The 14,170-nt window shown below is 38.9% G+C and overlaps 2 protein-coding genes across 20 annotated transcripts in view; one reads left to right on the forward strand and one right to left on the reverse strand.

Annotated features, from left to right (window-relative positions):
* The window catches only part of rtn1a (reticulon 1a), a 45,884-nt gene extending 39,325 nt beyond the window's left edge, over positions 1-6,559 (reverse strand). The window contains exon 1 of the mRNA NM_001029967.3: positions 6,158-6,559. Coding sequence (NP_001025138.2) covers positions 6,158-6,344 — 187 coding nt within the window. The 5' untranslated portion in view covers positions 6,345-6,559. The remainder of the gene's footprint in view (positions 1-6,157) is intronic.
* The window catches only part of lrrc9 (leucine rich repeat containing 9), a 71,331-nt gene that overhangs the window by 17,389 nt on the left and 39,772 nt on the right, over positions 1-14,170 (forward strand). For 6 of the 19 annotated variants that reach the window (XM_073919144.1, XM_073919153.1, XM_073919157.1 and 3 more), the window contains exons 1-6: positions 7,395-7,473; positions 9,289-9,351; positions 9,912-10,130; positions 10,303-10,443; positions 10,522-10,585; positions 10,705-10,775. In XM_073919144.1, coding sequence (XP_073775245.1) covers positions 9,295-9,351; positions 9,912-10,130; positions 10,303-10,443; positions 10,522-10,585; positions 10,705-10,775 — 552 coding nt within the window. In that variant the 5' untranslated portion in view covers positions 7,395-7,473; positions 9,289-9,294. Of the gene's footprint in view, positions 1-7,394; positions 7,474-7,548; positions 7,612-9,288; positions 9,352-9,911; positions 10,131-10,302; positions 10,444-10,521; positions 10,586-10,704; positions 10,776-14,170 lie in introns of those variants that run through there. The other 13 variants (XM_073919145.1, XM_073919141.1, XM_073919149.1 and 10 more) reach the window with 6 other exon arrangements.

The raw sequence follows: 14,170 nt of genomic DNA on the forward strand, positions 1-14,170 counted from the left end.
GGGGTAGGGTAGGGTAAGGAAATGTCGTCGAGCCGGGATACGAACTCGCGACGCCCTGACATGCTATTGCACCATATGTCGGCGCGCTAACCACTAGGCTATTGCGCCGACCAATTACAGAAATTTACAAGAAATTTCAATTTATGGAAATTTCTGTAATTTAGTATCCGATATTTTACTGTATATTTCTGTAATTTAACGGCCTCTATTTTACTTTTTTTTTTTACAGTGTATTATTTACGGTACTTTTACCACAAACAAACATATCTATCACATATATCATGTAACCTCTCATAGAGGTTAGTATTTTTGAAATGATGGGATGTGTTGAAAAAAAATGCATTGAGTGTGTTAACTAGCAACATTAGTTAAAAATGTACAGTTAAGAAATGCAATTCAAACATTTTGTGTTGGTGGGGCAGTTAACGGTTAAAATCAAGCAGGTCAATCTGAACAATCTTCACAAGCATGACTTGCAGAAAAATATTTCACAATGATTACAGAATGCACAGAAATCAAGCAGCATCTCCACAACACAGAAACTAAAGCCTCACTTTTCCAATTACGAATGCTTTGGGTGACATTATACTAATATTTCAAACTGTGATGTACAGTACACATTTGCAGAAGTAATATCTGGACTTCTGTTGATGAATATTGATGCAACTTATGTGCACTGCTCTCTGTTAGACCTTTGTGACTTGGCAGCTAGTATACATGCACTAGTGGATACATTACACCTTACAGGAAAACATTAGAATGCATCATATGTTGTCTATAAACAGCCGTGAGCTCACTTGCTTGGCTACTGTAAAAAAGACTGTGAGATGTCTTGCTCTCACTCAGCCTATAAATAGACCTCCCTCTGTTTATTTAAAAAGAGAGAATGCTAAAGTCTCAGCCAACTACAGCCCAAACCGACATGCTATGAAAGACAGGAAGAGAGAGAGAGAGAGAGGGGGAGAGGGAGAGGGAGGGAAGAAACAAGAGCCTCACCAAAGCCAGAGTGTGAAAGCGGGAAAGAGAGAGAGAGAGAAAGAGTCTTTGTGTGAGTGCATTTGAATGTGTTTAAAAGAATATGCGTATTTGGGCTTGCGTCCATGAGATGAGGAAAGACTTTGTGTGTGTTTTGTGTGCACACGAGTGCGCGTTAACGCTAGCCAGTGCACGGGGGAGCTGAGGGATTCTAGGCCCCAGCTCATGAATATTTGAGCATGTGAGAAAGGCTGTGCATGGGCGTATGCATGTGCGTTTTGTGCATGGCCAGTTTCCCCATTGCTAATAATAGTACTCTGAGCCATAATGGCGTCTCAATCAGACTCTTAATGGACTGAGAAGCACCTGCAGAAGCAGAAACTGACAACTAATGTGATAAAGCTTTGAAAACAAGCTGTGATTGATTTAGTTTTTAAAAAAAAGCTTAGTGCATGTGTCTTTTACATGCTACGTATGTAATAGGGTGCACACATAACAGTGTCTTTGCTGAGGGTTTCTATAGATACGTCGCTACTTTATCTGCCAGATCGATCCATGAAACACTAAAAGCACATTAAACGCTGTAGCATAGGGTACAATTAAAGCACTACGATGAGTGCCTGGATGTCTGCCTTTCTGGAACTCCAACCATGTACACTTCCTTCTGGATAAGGTGGTTCTGTGCTTTATTGTTGTCCAGTATTACATCCACAGCAGAGTCTGAGGTTTAGGAGTCAGCCTGCAAGATGCCAGACTGTCTTATCTTAATAAACTCACTGTTATTACTGGTCAGGGAGGATTTAGTTTTAGCAGCTTAGAAATACTCAGAAAGAGTTCAGAAAATAAACAATGGAGATTTAGCATGCAGGCTAATGTCACAGTTCAACACAATCTCACGGCAATCCGTAACTTTTTGAGTTAGTGGCTAATTCGTATGAATTTGTACAATCTAATTCGTAAAATTTAGTCCGATTTGCTCATCACTCAATGACGGTTGGGGTTGGGGTGGGGTTAGGTGCCACGCCTCCTTTTTAAAATCGTACATTTTTGTACGACTGAACTCGTACGAATTCGTATGAATAGCCACTAAACTGACAAAACGTAAAATACTTGCGTTTCCTCATGAGATCAAGCTGCACAGTCAGATGTTGTTTATAGCTACATTATCATCATTTTTAAAGGTGAGACAAAATACACACAACATGGTGTCCTCTAAACTAATCTGGGTCTAGCATGCCTTTCTTTCATTTTGCTTTAAAGGGTCACAAAACACCAAAACACATTTTTTGAGATGTTGACAGTCATACATGTGTCTCACGCTGCTAAAAACACTTATAGGACACATATATTTCAGTGGAAACATGAAATGTTCCTGAATGAAAGTGAAAGTGCTTTACTGCAGCTAAAATCAACGAATTTGGCAAATAATTTGGCAAATAATTCGATTACTGATGTAAACATTGTCACTGTTTTTCTCCCCTGCGTCTTGAGTGTTGTTTTGCCTCTGTGAAAATCAGTGCGTTCTCCATTTTTGTGCAAACCCTTTTCCTCCCCCGACACTCCCACCTAAATAGAGTTGGACCCACCCACTTTTCAAACTGGGGTGGGGGGGGTTAATAATAACAACAAACGTCTTACATTGTAAGCAATGCTGGGTTCCAGACAAGCGATTTGTGTTGGGACAACATGAACAATTAAGTTTTTACAATTTTAAATGGATTGAGCAGGGCTGGGTGATATGGCAAAAATGCTGTCTTGATAATTATTTTCTTTATTGAACGGTAATGATACATATTTCGATATATGCTGTTAATGCTTCGACTTTTAAAAGAGTAAGTGTGAAACAAGCGTGCTAAACAAACAATACTGGATGATGCAGCATGACCTATTTTCAGTCGATAATTTTCTGCGACCAAACATTTAGTGAATATCTAATATTAACACAACTACAGATTCCTGTTGTTGCATATTACTGCTATGTGATTGGCTCACACTCATTCACAAACACACTACGGACAATTTAGCCTACCCAATTCACCTGTACCGCATGTCTTTGGACTGTGGGGGAAACCGGAACACCCAGAGGAAACCGATGCTAACGCAGGGAGAACATGCAAACTCCACAAAAAAACGCCAACTGAGCCAAGGCTTGAACGAGCTTCAAAGCAACCTTCTAGATGTGAGGCGACAGCACTACTTGCTGCGCCACTGCGTCGCCAAGTACAATTTTTTAGGTACTAATAAATACTTTTTAGGTTCCAATATTTAAGTACAAACTTGTAACTTTTGAAAAGGTACCACCCCAGTGACATCCCGCGTACCTTTATTTCTGAGAGTGTAGTATTAAGCACAAACAATTAATTTGTCCCAAATTATTCTAAAGAAAATCATGAATTGTTTTGTTTAGCTCATTTTAAATTAACAGTTTAAACAAACAGCAAATGTCATTTTTTTGAGAGTAATACAATTTTATTCACTTTTCATCTCACATGCTGGATTTGCAGCAATGCTTTTGTTTCCAATGTTTTTGAACATGTTCAGTTCAAGCACAGCCATAATGCATTTACTCAGTGAAAGTGTCCAACGGCAGGGGTTTACCAAGACAAAATGGGCCCTATTTGGCTGGTCATGTGATCTGATGTGATCTCACCCCTGAGGTGGTGCTCCATGTAAAATAGATTAGGCTTCTGATGTTACTGGAGTCGTCATTGGAGTGAATATCATTTTCAGGAACTGCTCTTTTCTTTGTAAAACATTATAGATGGTGCCAAACACTAAGTGTATATTTTAAAGGGTTAGTTCAACCTAAAATGAAAATTCCGTCATTTGCACTCCCTCCATTTGTTCTAAATCTGTTAAATCTTGAACAAAAAAAAAAGATATTATGAAAATTGATGAAAACTTGTAGCCACTATCTCATGATGTGTCTTTTTTTCTACTGTGGATTAGGCATGGGACGATAAACGTTTTTAAGGTATACCGTGGATTGGAAAAGTTAAGGTTTTAAAACTGCTCAAATTTTCTGCTGTACCATTCCTTTGGTATGTGTAAGACTTTTTTTTTTTTTTTAGAACAACAGTCTCTCCAGCCGAAAAAATGACAGCAGAAGTCAATGATTCATTTGAATTATTCAGCCTGACATGTTTACTGCTTCAAAATACTTTATATATTTCTCAAAATAAAATATATCATGTTCAAAGGGGAAAAAGTTTTAGTTTTTTTACCCAGACATTTAAAAATCACAATCACAATACTGTCAAACCGTGATAATTTTATCCAAGGTTATCATACCAGCCAATGCCTACTGTGGATAGGACCCAACATCATTTATAATGTCTTCTTTGGTTTTAAACCTCTTAAGGATGAGTAAATGCTTATATTTGTTTTCAGGTGTCCCTTTAAAACAGGAAGAAAAAAGTTAAAATACTAATGATGAGTCCTAAGTTGAATTTTAATGTCTTATTAAGGATTTAAAGAGGCTGTATCTTTACCAAAAGAGATGTATCCTCTCTTCACTGTAAACAAATGCAGGATTCCACACAATTCATTCATGTTGTCCCAACACAAATCGATTAGGTTCATTTATTCATATTCTTTTCTGCTTAGTCCCTTTAATAATCAGGGGTCACCACAGCAGAATGAACCGCCAACTTATCCAGCATATGTTTTACGCAGCATATGCCCTTCCAGCTGCAACCCAAAACTGGGAAACACTCATACACTCTTGCATTCACACACATACACTATGGCCAATTTAGGTTACCCAATTTACCTGTACCACATGTTTTTAGACTGTGGGGGAAACCGGAGCACCCGAAGGAAACCCATGTGAACACTGGGAGAACATGCAAACTCCACACCACACAGAAATGCCAACTGACTCAGCCGGGACTTAAACCAGCCACCTTCTTGATGAGGTGATCGTGCTACCCACTGCGCCATCAGAGTTGGCATCACAATGCACTTGGTCAGTTAGCCAATCAGAGCACTTAAAGCCCTTCATAGAAATCGCAACTCAATCAGAGAGTTTCAGAAAGACAAAGGCCGCAGTGCATTTTTTATGTACAGTATGTTTTTTTTAGCATTATACTATGTATCCTATGGGCAATGAAATAATTAAAACAGCATCATACGACATGTTCATGTTAAACAGCAGATTAAAGCAGCAGGTCTGACAACACCTCATGCTAATTTGTAGCAATTTTCCATTCATTCATTCATTTTCTTTTCGGCCTAGTCCCTTTATTAATCTGTGGTCGCCACAGCGGAATGAACCGCCAACTTATCCAGCATATGTTTTATTCAGTGGGTGCCCTTCCAGCTGCAAACCATCACTGAGAAACATCTATACACTCTCATACATGGCCAATTTATCCTACCCAATTCATCTGTATCGCATGTCTTTGGACTGTGGGGGTAAACGGAGCACCCGGAGGAAACCCACGCGAACACAGGGAGAGCATGCAAACTCCACACAAAAATGCCAACTGGCCCAGCCGAGGCTCGAACCAGTGACATTCGTGCTGTGAGGATATCGTGCTACCCACTGCACCACCATGACGCCCAGCATTTTTTGTTTAATCTTAGCCAAATATTTATTATTTCTTATGTGATCCTTTAAGGTCTGACTTTGATTTGAAGATTGTGCCATTGTTGCCAGTACTGTATGAACTGTCATATTCACAAAGTTTTTCATAGTGCTGCTGTGCTACATGAAGTGGTCAATTAGAGGGGTGGACAATACCCAATCACTGAGCCAGAACAGGGAGACCGGTCGAGGAGAAAGAAAGAAAGAGTGCAGTCAGACATGATGAGCACAAAGACAAAGAAATGATGATTACATTATTGTTGCTTGCTTTATGAACACGTCATCACCCCGAGAGTTCCGTCAACACCCCTGCTTAATTCCAAAAACCGTTACACAATAGCGTCAGAATGTTGTTGTTTGTTTTACTGTGAGATCATGTTGTGTGAACTAGCACAGTACATTACGCGCGCGTGTGTGTATGCAGACATGCAGGCGCTGTCACACCCATGGCCTGCTCTGTCTCTCTTCATCTCCAACTCAACATCATCATCATCTTGTTCTTCAGACTCTTCTTTTCTTTCGTCCCCGGCACAACAAATCATGGGTGTCGTCGCTAAAACACACAATGGCCATTTATAAAAAGCCCAAATTTACCTGTAGATGCAGTTTCCATGGCAACGCCGGTTCCTTCAAAGGGATGGAATTGTTGCTTGGGCGCACGCAGATCGTCCCGCATCTCGTCGAAATGGGGCCCTGCGCTCCCAAACATCCCGTTCTTCTCCTCCTCCTCCTCGAACCATTTCCCATCCAAACCCGGCCCCTCGTTTGAATTGGCGGACATGCTTGCAGTAGTCGCACGCGGAGAGCTTGTTTCCGAAGCGAGAACGATTCAGCGAGATCTGAAAGACGTGACGCTTAATATGGCCGATCCTGACCGATGCTTCCCGTCTCGCAGCAGCGGAGCCAGTGGGCTTGATGTGTTTGGTTCAGTGTCTCGGAGCTGACGTCACTGTATCTGTGCGGCTCGCGGTTGGCACGGATTTAGGACGGAGAGCGACATTCCGGTTAGAGGACGGTCCGTGTGCGCGCGCCTCCACACCACGGGCGTGGCTCATGCTACATCAGAGTGCACATTTAAAACAATATATAGTGGTTTATAAATGGGCGGGTCTGTTTCAATATAAGCAAAATACGTCTAAGGATTAATAAAAGATTGATAACATTGCGTTTTTTTGACTGTTTCTGCTTGAAATTACAGAATTTGTTACTATTTGACGTAAGTTTTCACAGAAAATGATTCTTCATTATTTTATTTTCTATTAGCATTTTAAAAATATTTATGCATATAATCGAGACATTTATTTTTAAATTGGACATTTTAAAAAGGCACTTCGAATGGCAAACTTTTGTTATTTTAGCCTAATATATATAGCTATTATTTCGTTATTATTAATTATTTTATTATTTTTTATTCTTAATGTTATTTTTATATTTGTCAATTTCATTCAACCATTCGTTCATTCATGCATTCACAGTGAAGGAACCCCAAATGACAAACTATGTTTAGTGCTATTTTTATTTATCACTAATTAATATGTAATGGTTTATATAAGTTAGCTGTCGACATTCGTATCCACGCTTTTGGCATGTTTGTGCCACACGTGGATGATCATTATTTTTATTTGTTATCAAATTAATTACTTATATATTTAAAAAAAAAATTATATAAGCCATGTATGTTACTGGATTTTAACTTGAGTATGCCGTTTACGCTGAGTAACTCGGATGATGCTTTAGCACCATCTTCTGGCGCACAACAGCACATACAAACAGGGCTTCCCGACCCAAACACCGGCGAGCAGCGCTTCCTTAGCAACGGCCTGATGTAAACATTGCAGAGAGCAAATAAAAAGGAAACTCATTACAAGTACGGCTCCATACTGGAAATTGATGTGTTTTACTGTTTAAAGGTATGTTTACACTTAATAGGCATCATGCAGTTGTTGAACATTGTGGTGAAGTGTTTACTGATGTGTCATTTGTAGTGCTAAATCATGGCGTGTGAAGGAATTTGACTTGATCTGGATGTTACAGTAATACAAAAATAGGTGAAGATTTTTCTACTGTCAATATTCATTTATACAATTAAAATCAAGGAAATGTGTACTTAAGTTATTATTTTAACTATTATTTTTTTCTTCAGCATTGTAGAAATATGTAGCTGTTCAGTATAAACTAAGCACGTTTTTGAGAAAAATATGAATACATTGTATTAGCTAACGTTATAATGTTTAGCTACAACAACGACTGTATTCATTATTAATAGTGAATAAGTAACTTTACAGCGCATCCGGAAAGTATATGTTACAGCCTTATTCCAAAATGGATTAAATTAATTTGTTTCCTCAAAATTCTACACACAATACCCCATAATGACAATGTGAAAAAAGATTATTTGAAATTGTTGCTAATATATCAAAAATAAAAATCTCATGGACATAAGTTTTCACAACCTTTGCTTAATACTTTGTTGGTGCACCTTTGGCAGCAATTACAGCCTCAAGTCTTTTAGAATATGATGCCACAAGCTTGGCACGCATGTCTTAGGGAATTTTTGCCCATTCCTCTTTGCAGTACCTCTCAAGCTCTATCAGATTGGATGGGAAGTGAGGTGTACAGCCATTTTCAGATCTCTCCAGAGACGGCCTCCTTTGAAGCAGGTTTTCGTTCAGGATGTCTTTGTACATTGCTGCATTCCTTTTTCCCTCCTGACTAATTTTCCAGTTCCTTCTGCCAAAAAACATCCCTACAGCATGATGCTGCCAGGATGGTATTAGCCTGGTGATGAGACGTGCCTGGTTTTATCCAAACGAAACGCCTGCCATTCACTTCAAAGAGTTCAATTTTAGTCTCATCAGATCAGAGAATTTTGTTTCTTATGGTCTGAGAGTCCTTCTGATGCCTTTTGGCAAATTCCAGGCGGGTAGTGGCTTCTGTCTGGTCACTCTACCATTCAGGCTTGATTGGTGGATTACTGCACAGATGGTTGTCCTTCTGTAAGGTTTTCTTCTCTCCACAGAAGAAAGCTGGAGCTTAGACAGAGTGACCATCGGGTTATTGATCACCTCCCTGACTAAGGCCCTTCTCCCCGATCACTCAGCTTAGATGGCCGACCAGCTCTAGGAAGAGTCCTGGTGGTGCCAAACATCTTCCACTTACGGATGACGGAGATCACTGTGCTCATTGAAACTTTCAGAGCAGCAGAAATTGTTCTGTAACCTTTCCCAGCCGTGTGCCTTGAGACAATCCTGTCTCGGAGGTCTACAGACAATTCCTTTGTCTTCGTGCTTGGTTTGTGCTCTGACATGCACTGTCAACCCTGGGACCTTATATAGACAGGTGTCTGCCTTTTCAAATCATGTCCAATCAACTGAATTTACCACAGGTGAACTCCAATTGACAGATTGTACCTGAGCTCAGTTTAGAGCTTCACTGCAAAGGCTGTGAATACTTATGTACATGTGATTTTTTTTTTTTTTTTTTTTTTTTTTTTCAATTTAAAAAGATTTGCAACAACTTAAAAAATCTTTTTTTCACATTGTCATTATGGGGTATTGTGTGTAGAATTTTGGGGAAATAAATTAATTTAATCCATTTTGGATTAAGGCTATAACATAAAAAATGTGGAAAAAGTGAAGCGCTATGAATACTTTTCGGATGCACTGTATTTTCGTTCATTTACATTTGTTGAATGTTTGTAAGCATTTAAAAATGATTGTTTTAAGGACATCATGACACAAAACGAAAAACAGAGACTAAATGGAGATGAAGACATTATAAAAGAGCTGGTAAGTTTTGTCATTTTTGGTCTGATAATTTGATACTGAATTAGAAATTTAGAAAATTGTCTAATTTTTATTAATTTAGAAAAGTGTCAACTACAGGAATTAAACTAACCATAGCTGATTTAAGGTTCCTCTGTGCCTCTTCAAAATGTCTAATAATATTATTAATAATAATAATAATTTAAAAGGTGGCACAGAAGCACTTCTGGAATGCCGTGAATGCTTTATACAACAATTATGGCTTTAATTTTTAGGACTGTACAGGTTCAGATGTGGAATAATTTGCTTTTTCAACTTTTAAGCGGCATTGCGTGTTTTCATTGAATCTTTTTTTTTTCATATATATGTAAAACAAAGCAAAGCATATTGTACAAACATTAAGGAGACAGATCAGTCTTAACAGTCTTAGCTACGTGAAGATGGTTTTTAATCATATATTGTGTAAATGTATTCATGTCACCTCGAACAAGATTAAACACTAATTTACAAAGTTATGCCACATTTACAGTGTAAATATGTGGTGTGCTTTTAGTCTCTTGTTTGTGCTCTGTTTATTTCCTCAGTGTGTGTCTAATGGACTCTCCTATGAGAAGGTGTGTCAGGAGGGCAGTGGTGAAATAGTTTTGGAGATGTTTTTCTCTGGTTTCCCGCGCATGGTGGGTCTTTCTCTTTTCCCCAGACTGTCCAGCCTTACAATTGTAGGCCAAAGCATCAGCTCAATCCAAGGCCTGGAGTATTGCCCGCTCCTTAGAGAATTATGGGTAGTGGAGTGCAAGTTGAATGTAAGTTACAGGAAAGATCTTAACAAACATTTCTGGAACTGTATTTCAGTGTGATCCCAGAATGACTAATATTTTATTATAAGTTTCACATGTCTGATGTCTGAATTAATAATGACTAATGGATTAACCAGTTTTTTTTTTTTTTTTTTTTTTTTTTTTTGGTGTGTTGTAGGAGATTTCAGGCCTACATAACTGTTTGCATTTGGAGAAGTTATTTTTGTACGACAACAACATTCACCAGATCACAAATCTAGAGATGTTAGTCAATCTTTGCGTTCTGTGGCTAAATAAGAACCAGATTTCTGACATACAGGTAGCTAATGTTTATTTCTTGAGACACTGTAAATGTGCTGCAATATCTACACCAGTGTTTTACACCTTTTTTCCACAGGGACTGGATTCACTTGTAAACCTCGAGGAGATGAATCTTGCTGACAATGCTATCGAAACTCTTGGTAGGTAAAGTGTAAAACACCAATTTTTGCGTTTAATTTTAGTATTATTATATTAGAATACATACACACATTCAGAATCTGTCAATTAATTCTCTAATATTTCCCTGTTTATCTCTGAGGTCATAGTCTGGATCCTAATTGCAATCTCCAAAATCTAAACCTCTCAGGGAATAAGATCAGTTCCTTCAAGGTATGAGTAATGTAACATTTGCTATTCTAAGAATTTCATCAAAATGATTGTCATGAATAAGGTATTAAGCCTTTTGCATTTCCTATTATATTATTAATAGCATATGTTAAGTGACACAACCCTGCTGTTATTGCTTATGCATAATTTAATTTTTAATATACCTAAATAAAGGTGTGGTTATATTTACTGTTGATTTTTCACATTCATTGGCTGCGGTTACAGAGAGAAAACTGCTTCTTTTGAAAAAAAAAAAAGCTTCTGTGTGAAATGTGCTTCACACATCACCATGCTATTTCCATTACAAAGTGGACCTTTTTGCCTTTAAAATGTTTGCAGAACTTGAACCACACATTAAGAATTAAACTTGAACATGGATTTGGAGTTGTTGCTGATATCTAAAATCATGGTGCTTTGTGGAAATGGGTGGAGCTAAGGACCTCCATTTGTTTGGTGCGACTCTAATTGGTGGACTTTCTTTACAGCAGTAGCATGGGTAGTGTAGTTTATCTGCACAAATTGCACTAATCAACATTTTTAAAATAAGTTGAGTTCTTGCAAAAAGGTTGGTAGAACAAAGCATGTGTTAAGAACATCGGCTATTTTTAAAAATACATTTCCCTCACAAAAAATTACAAGTTTTTATTTTTGAAACCTGATTGTTGATCCAACTATGAATTTTAGTGTACTATAACACATTCCAAAAAAATCTAACGCAGGCTCATTCTGAAAACATAGCTCTATATACATTTCTGTAGATTGCGAATTATGTAGCCAGAAGTATGTAAAACTACATTTCGTGTTTAAAACAAACGCTACGGGGCAGTATGACGCTATTTCTTTTCGCGTTTACCAGCTGACTGCTTACCTCCATGTAGACGGCTTTTTCAGTTGTTACCAGTTTGTTCAGTGGCTCTCCATGTATGTGGCAGAATTTGAGACACGAGTTTGGTGAAAAACAGTTCCAGAAAGCAGTTAAGGTAACAGCAAAAGCTAAAAAATTAAATAAACAATTAAATAACTTGGTGAGAATATGGTAAAATCTGAAAATGTGGTAAAAATCAGGCTGCCGCGAGCACTTCTTTTTCTGGATTGCTTTTGAAAACACTGTAGGTTGTGTTTAGGAAAGTGGGTAGGCAGGTCAATCGGTGCTTTCTAAAACACTATTGGTTAGGTTTAGGGAAGGAGGAGAGTGGGTCAGTCGGTCGGTCAGTCAGTAGACAGCAGCCTCTGGTAGATTTACGTGAAAAGAGCAGGCACGAATGGCACTCGCGAGAGAAATTTGAGATTCCAAAAAAACATACACAGCAGCCCCTGGCAGATTCATGAAAATAAAAGCTGCAAAAAAAAAACTCCTGAGACGTATTTGGCGATCTCCAGAAATGTATATAGGGGTACGTAATCAAAATGAGTTTAAAAAATCATACACCCACAGCACCCTAGCAGTTCACCTAAGAAAGTAGCACTCTCATCTTCTGTAAATATCTAATTCTTTATGCATTTTCTCTTATCAGATTGTTGAGTGCCCTCTGTATGAAGCCCATTTTGTTTGTTTGTTTGTGTCAGAGATTACTGACTAATAATTTCCTTCTGGCTTTCACACCATTATTACCACAGGCCTGTATCTACAGGGCATTATTGATTCCTCCCTCTCCTGCTCAGGATAGAGCTGATTACTGTTATTTCTGTGCATGCTACGTATTTTCTCAACTACCCTGAAGAGACCTGCTCATTTCAGGAACGGCACGATTGAAATTTTTGATTCTCAGTGCACATCATTATCGTAATGTGGCATCTGTGCCCAAACAGTTATTGTCTGTCTCTCCTTTCAAGAGGAAAAATAGGCACTTTTTCAATAACACAGATAAATATTTCCATTTTCAAGAGGTGTGGGCTCTGAATGGGGTGTGCATCTCTAAATGGGAGCCTTTGTTATTTTGTGTGAGTCGAGTGATTGAAAGCTCATCCGTCTGGCCTCGGCACTCTTTTTTTTTTGTCTGGGCCTTTTTTACAACTCTTCCTAACACACACCGAAACATAACGCAAGCTGACAGGTGTTTATATGGTGCTGGCTCATTGTTCAGGTGAATGGTCTTCAGGCTCATACTGTATGTGAGGCTCTTTTCTCTAACGGGAAACTAATGCACAACATGAAGCAAATTGCATTGGTGGAAGTACATACTAGCATACTAGAATGGGTAGTGCAAAGGCACAATAGGTAGCGCTGTCACTTCACAGCAAGAAGGCCGTTGGTTCGAGCCTCAGCTGGGTCAGTTGGCATTTCTGTGTGGAGTTTGCATGTTCTCCTAGTGTTCGCGTGGGTTTCCTCCGGGTGCTCCAGTTTCTCCCAAGACATCCGCTAGGTGAATTGGGTAGGCTAAATTGTCAGTAGTGTATGTGTTTGAATGAGAGTTAAATGTTTCTCAGTAATGGGTTGCAGCTGGAAGGGCATCCGTTGCATAAAACGGACATTAAATCAAGGTCCTGACTCTCTGTGGTTGTTAAAATTCCCAGGATGTCCTTTGAAAAGAGTAGGGGTTTAAAGGCCAGATTTGCCCACTGGCCTCTGTCCGTCATGGCCTCCTAACTTTCCTCATATAATAATTGTCTAAGTCACTCTGTCTTTACCAATCAGCTGGTGTGTGGTGTGCGGTCTGATGCAATAAGGGGGCCGATCACACTGAGCACGCTTTTTGCATAAAGAGGCGCCTTTTTTGAATGATTTACTAACGTCCGCGAGTGTTGCGCCTTGCGTTTTTGCCCTTGTGTGCAGTGCACTCGCAGGTGAAAAAAGTCAACTCTGAGCGGAAAAAATCCATTACATCACTCGTGTCTTTTTCATTCTCCAATCGAATGAAAGCAGAGGCGGGGTTTTCGTTGAGATGCCTGCAGTGTTTGTGCTGTCAAGACAACAACGAAGACTTTTGAAGATGGAGGAGAGACTAGTGGTTGCTGTTTTGACTTATCTAGAGCTATATGACTTCACAAATCTAGAATATAACTATATTCTTAAATATTAAAATTATATTAATATCAACAGCAACACTCTTGCATAACACCCAGCTGATTCAGTCATTGCCTAGTGATGTCAATAAAAAAGGCAGTACGGTGTGCCTCGCGTTTTTGAGCACATTCGGTGTGATCGGCCTCTGTGGCTGCCGTCGCATCATCCAGGTGCATGCTGCATACTAGTGGTGGATGAGTAGAGTCCCCGCAGTGTGTAAAGCACTTTGATTGTCCAAAAAAAGCGCTATATACAGTTGATGTCAGAATTATCAGCCCCCCTGAATTATTAGCCCCCCCTGTATAATTTTTTCCCCGATTTCTGTTAAACGGAGGGAATTTTTTTTTACACATTTCTAAACATAATAGTTTTAATAACTCATTTCTAATAACTG

This window comes from Danio rerio, chromosome 13 (genome assembly GCF_049306965.1).
Source record: "Danio rerio strain Tuebingen ecotype United States chromosome 13, GRCz12tu, whole genome shotgun sequence".
Lineage (NCBI taxonomy): Eukaryota > Metazoa > Chordata > Actinopteri > Cypriniformes > Danionidae > Danio > Danio rerio.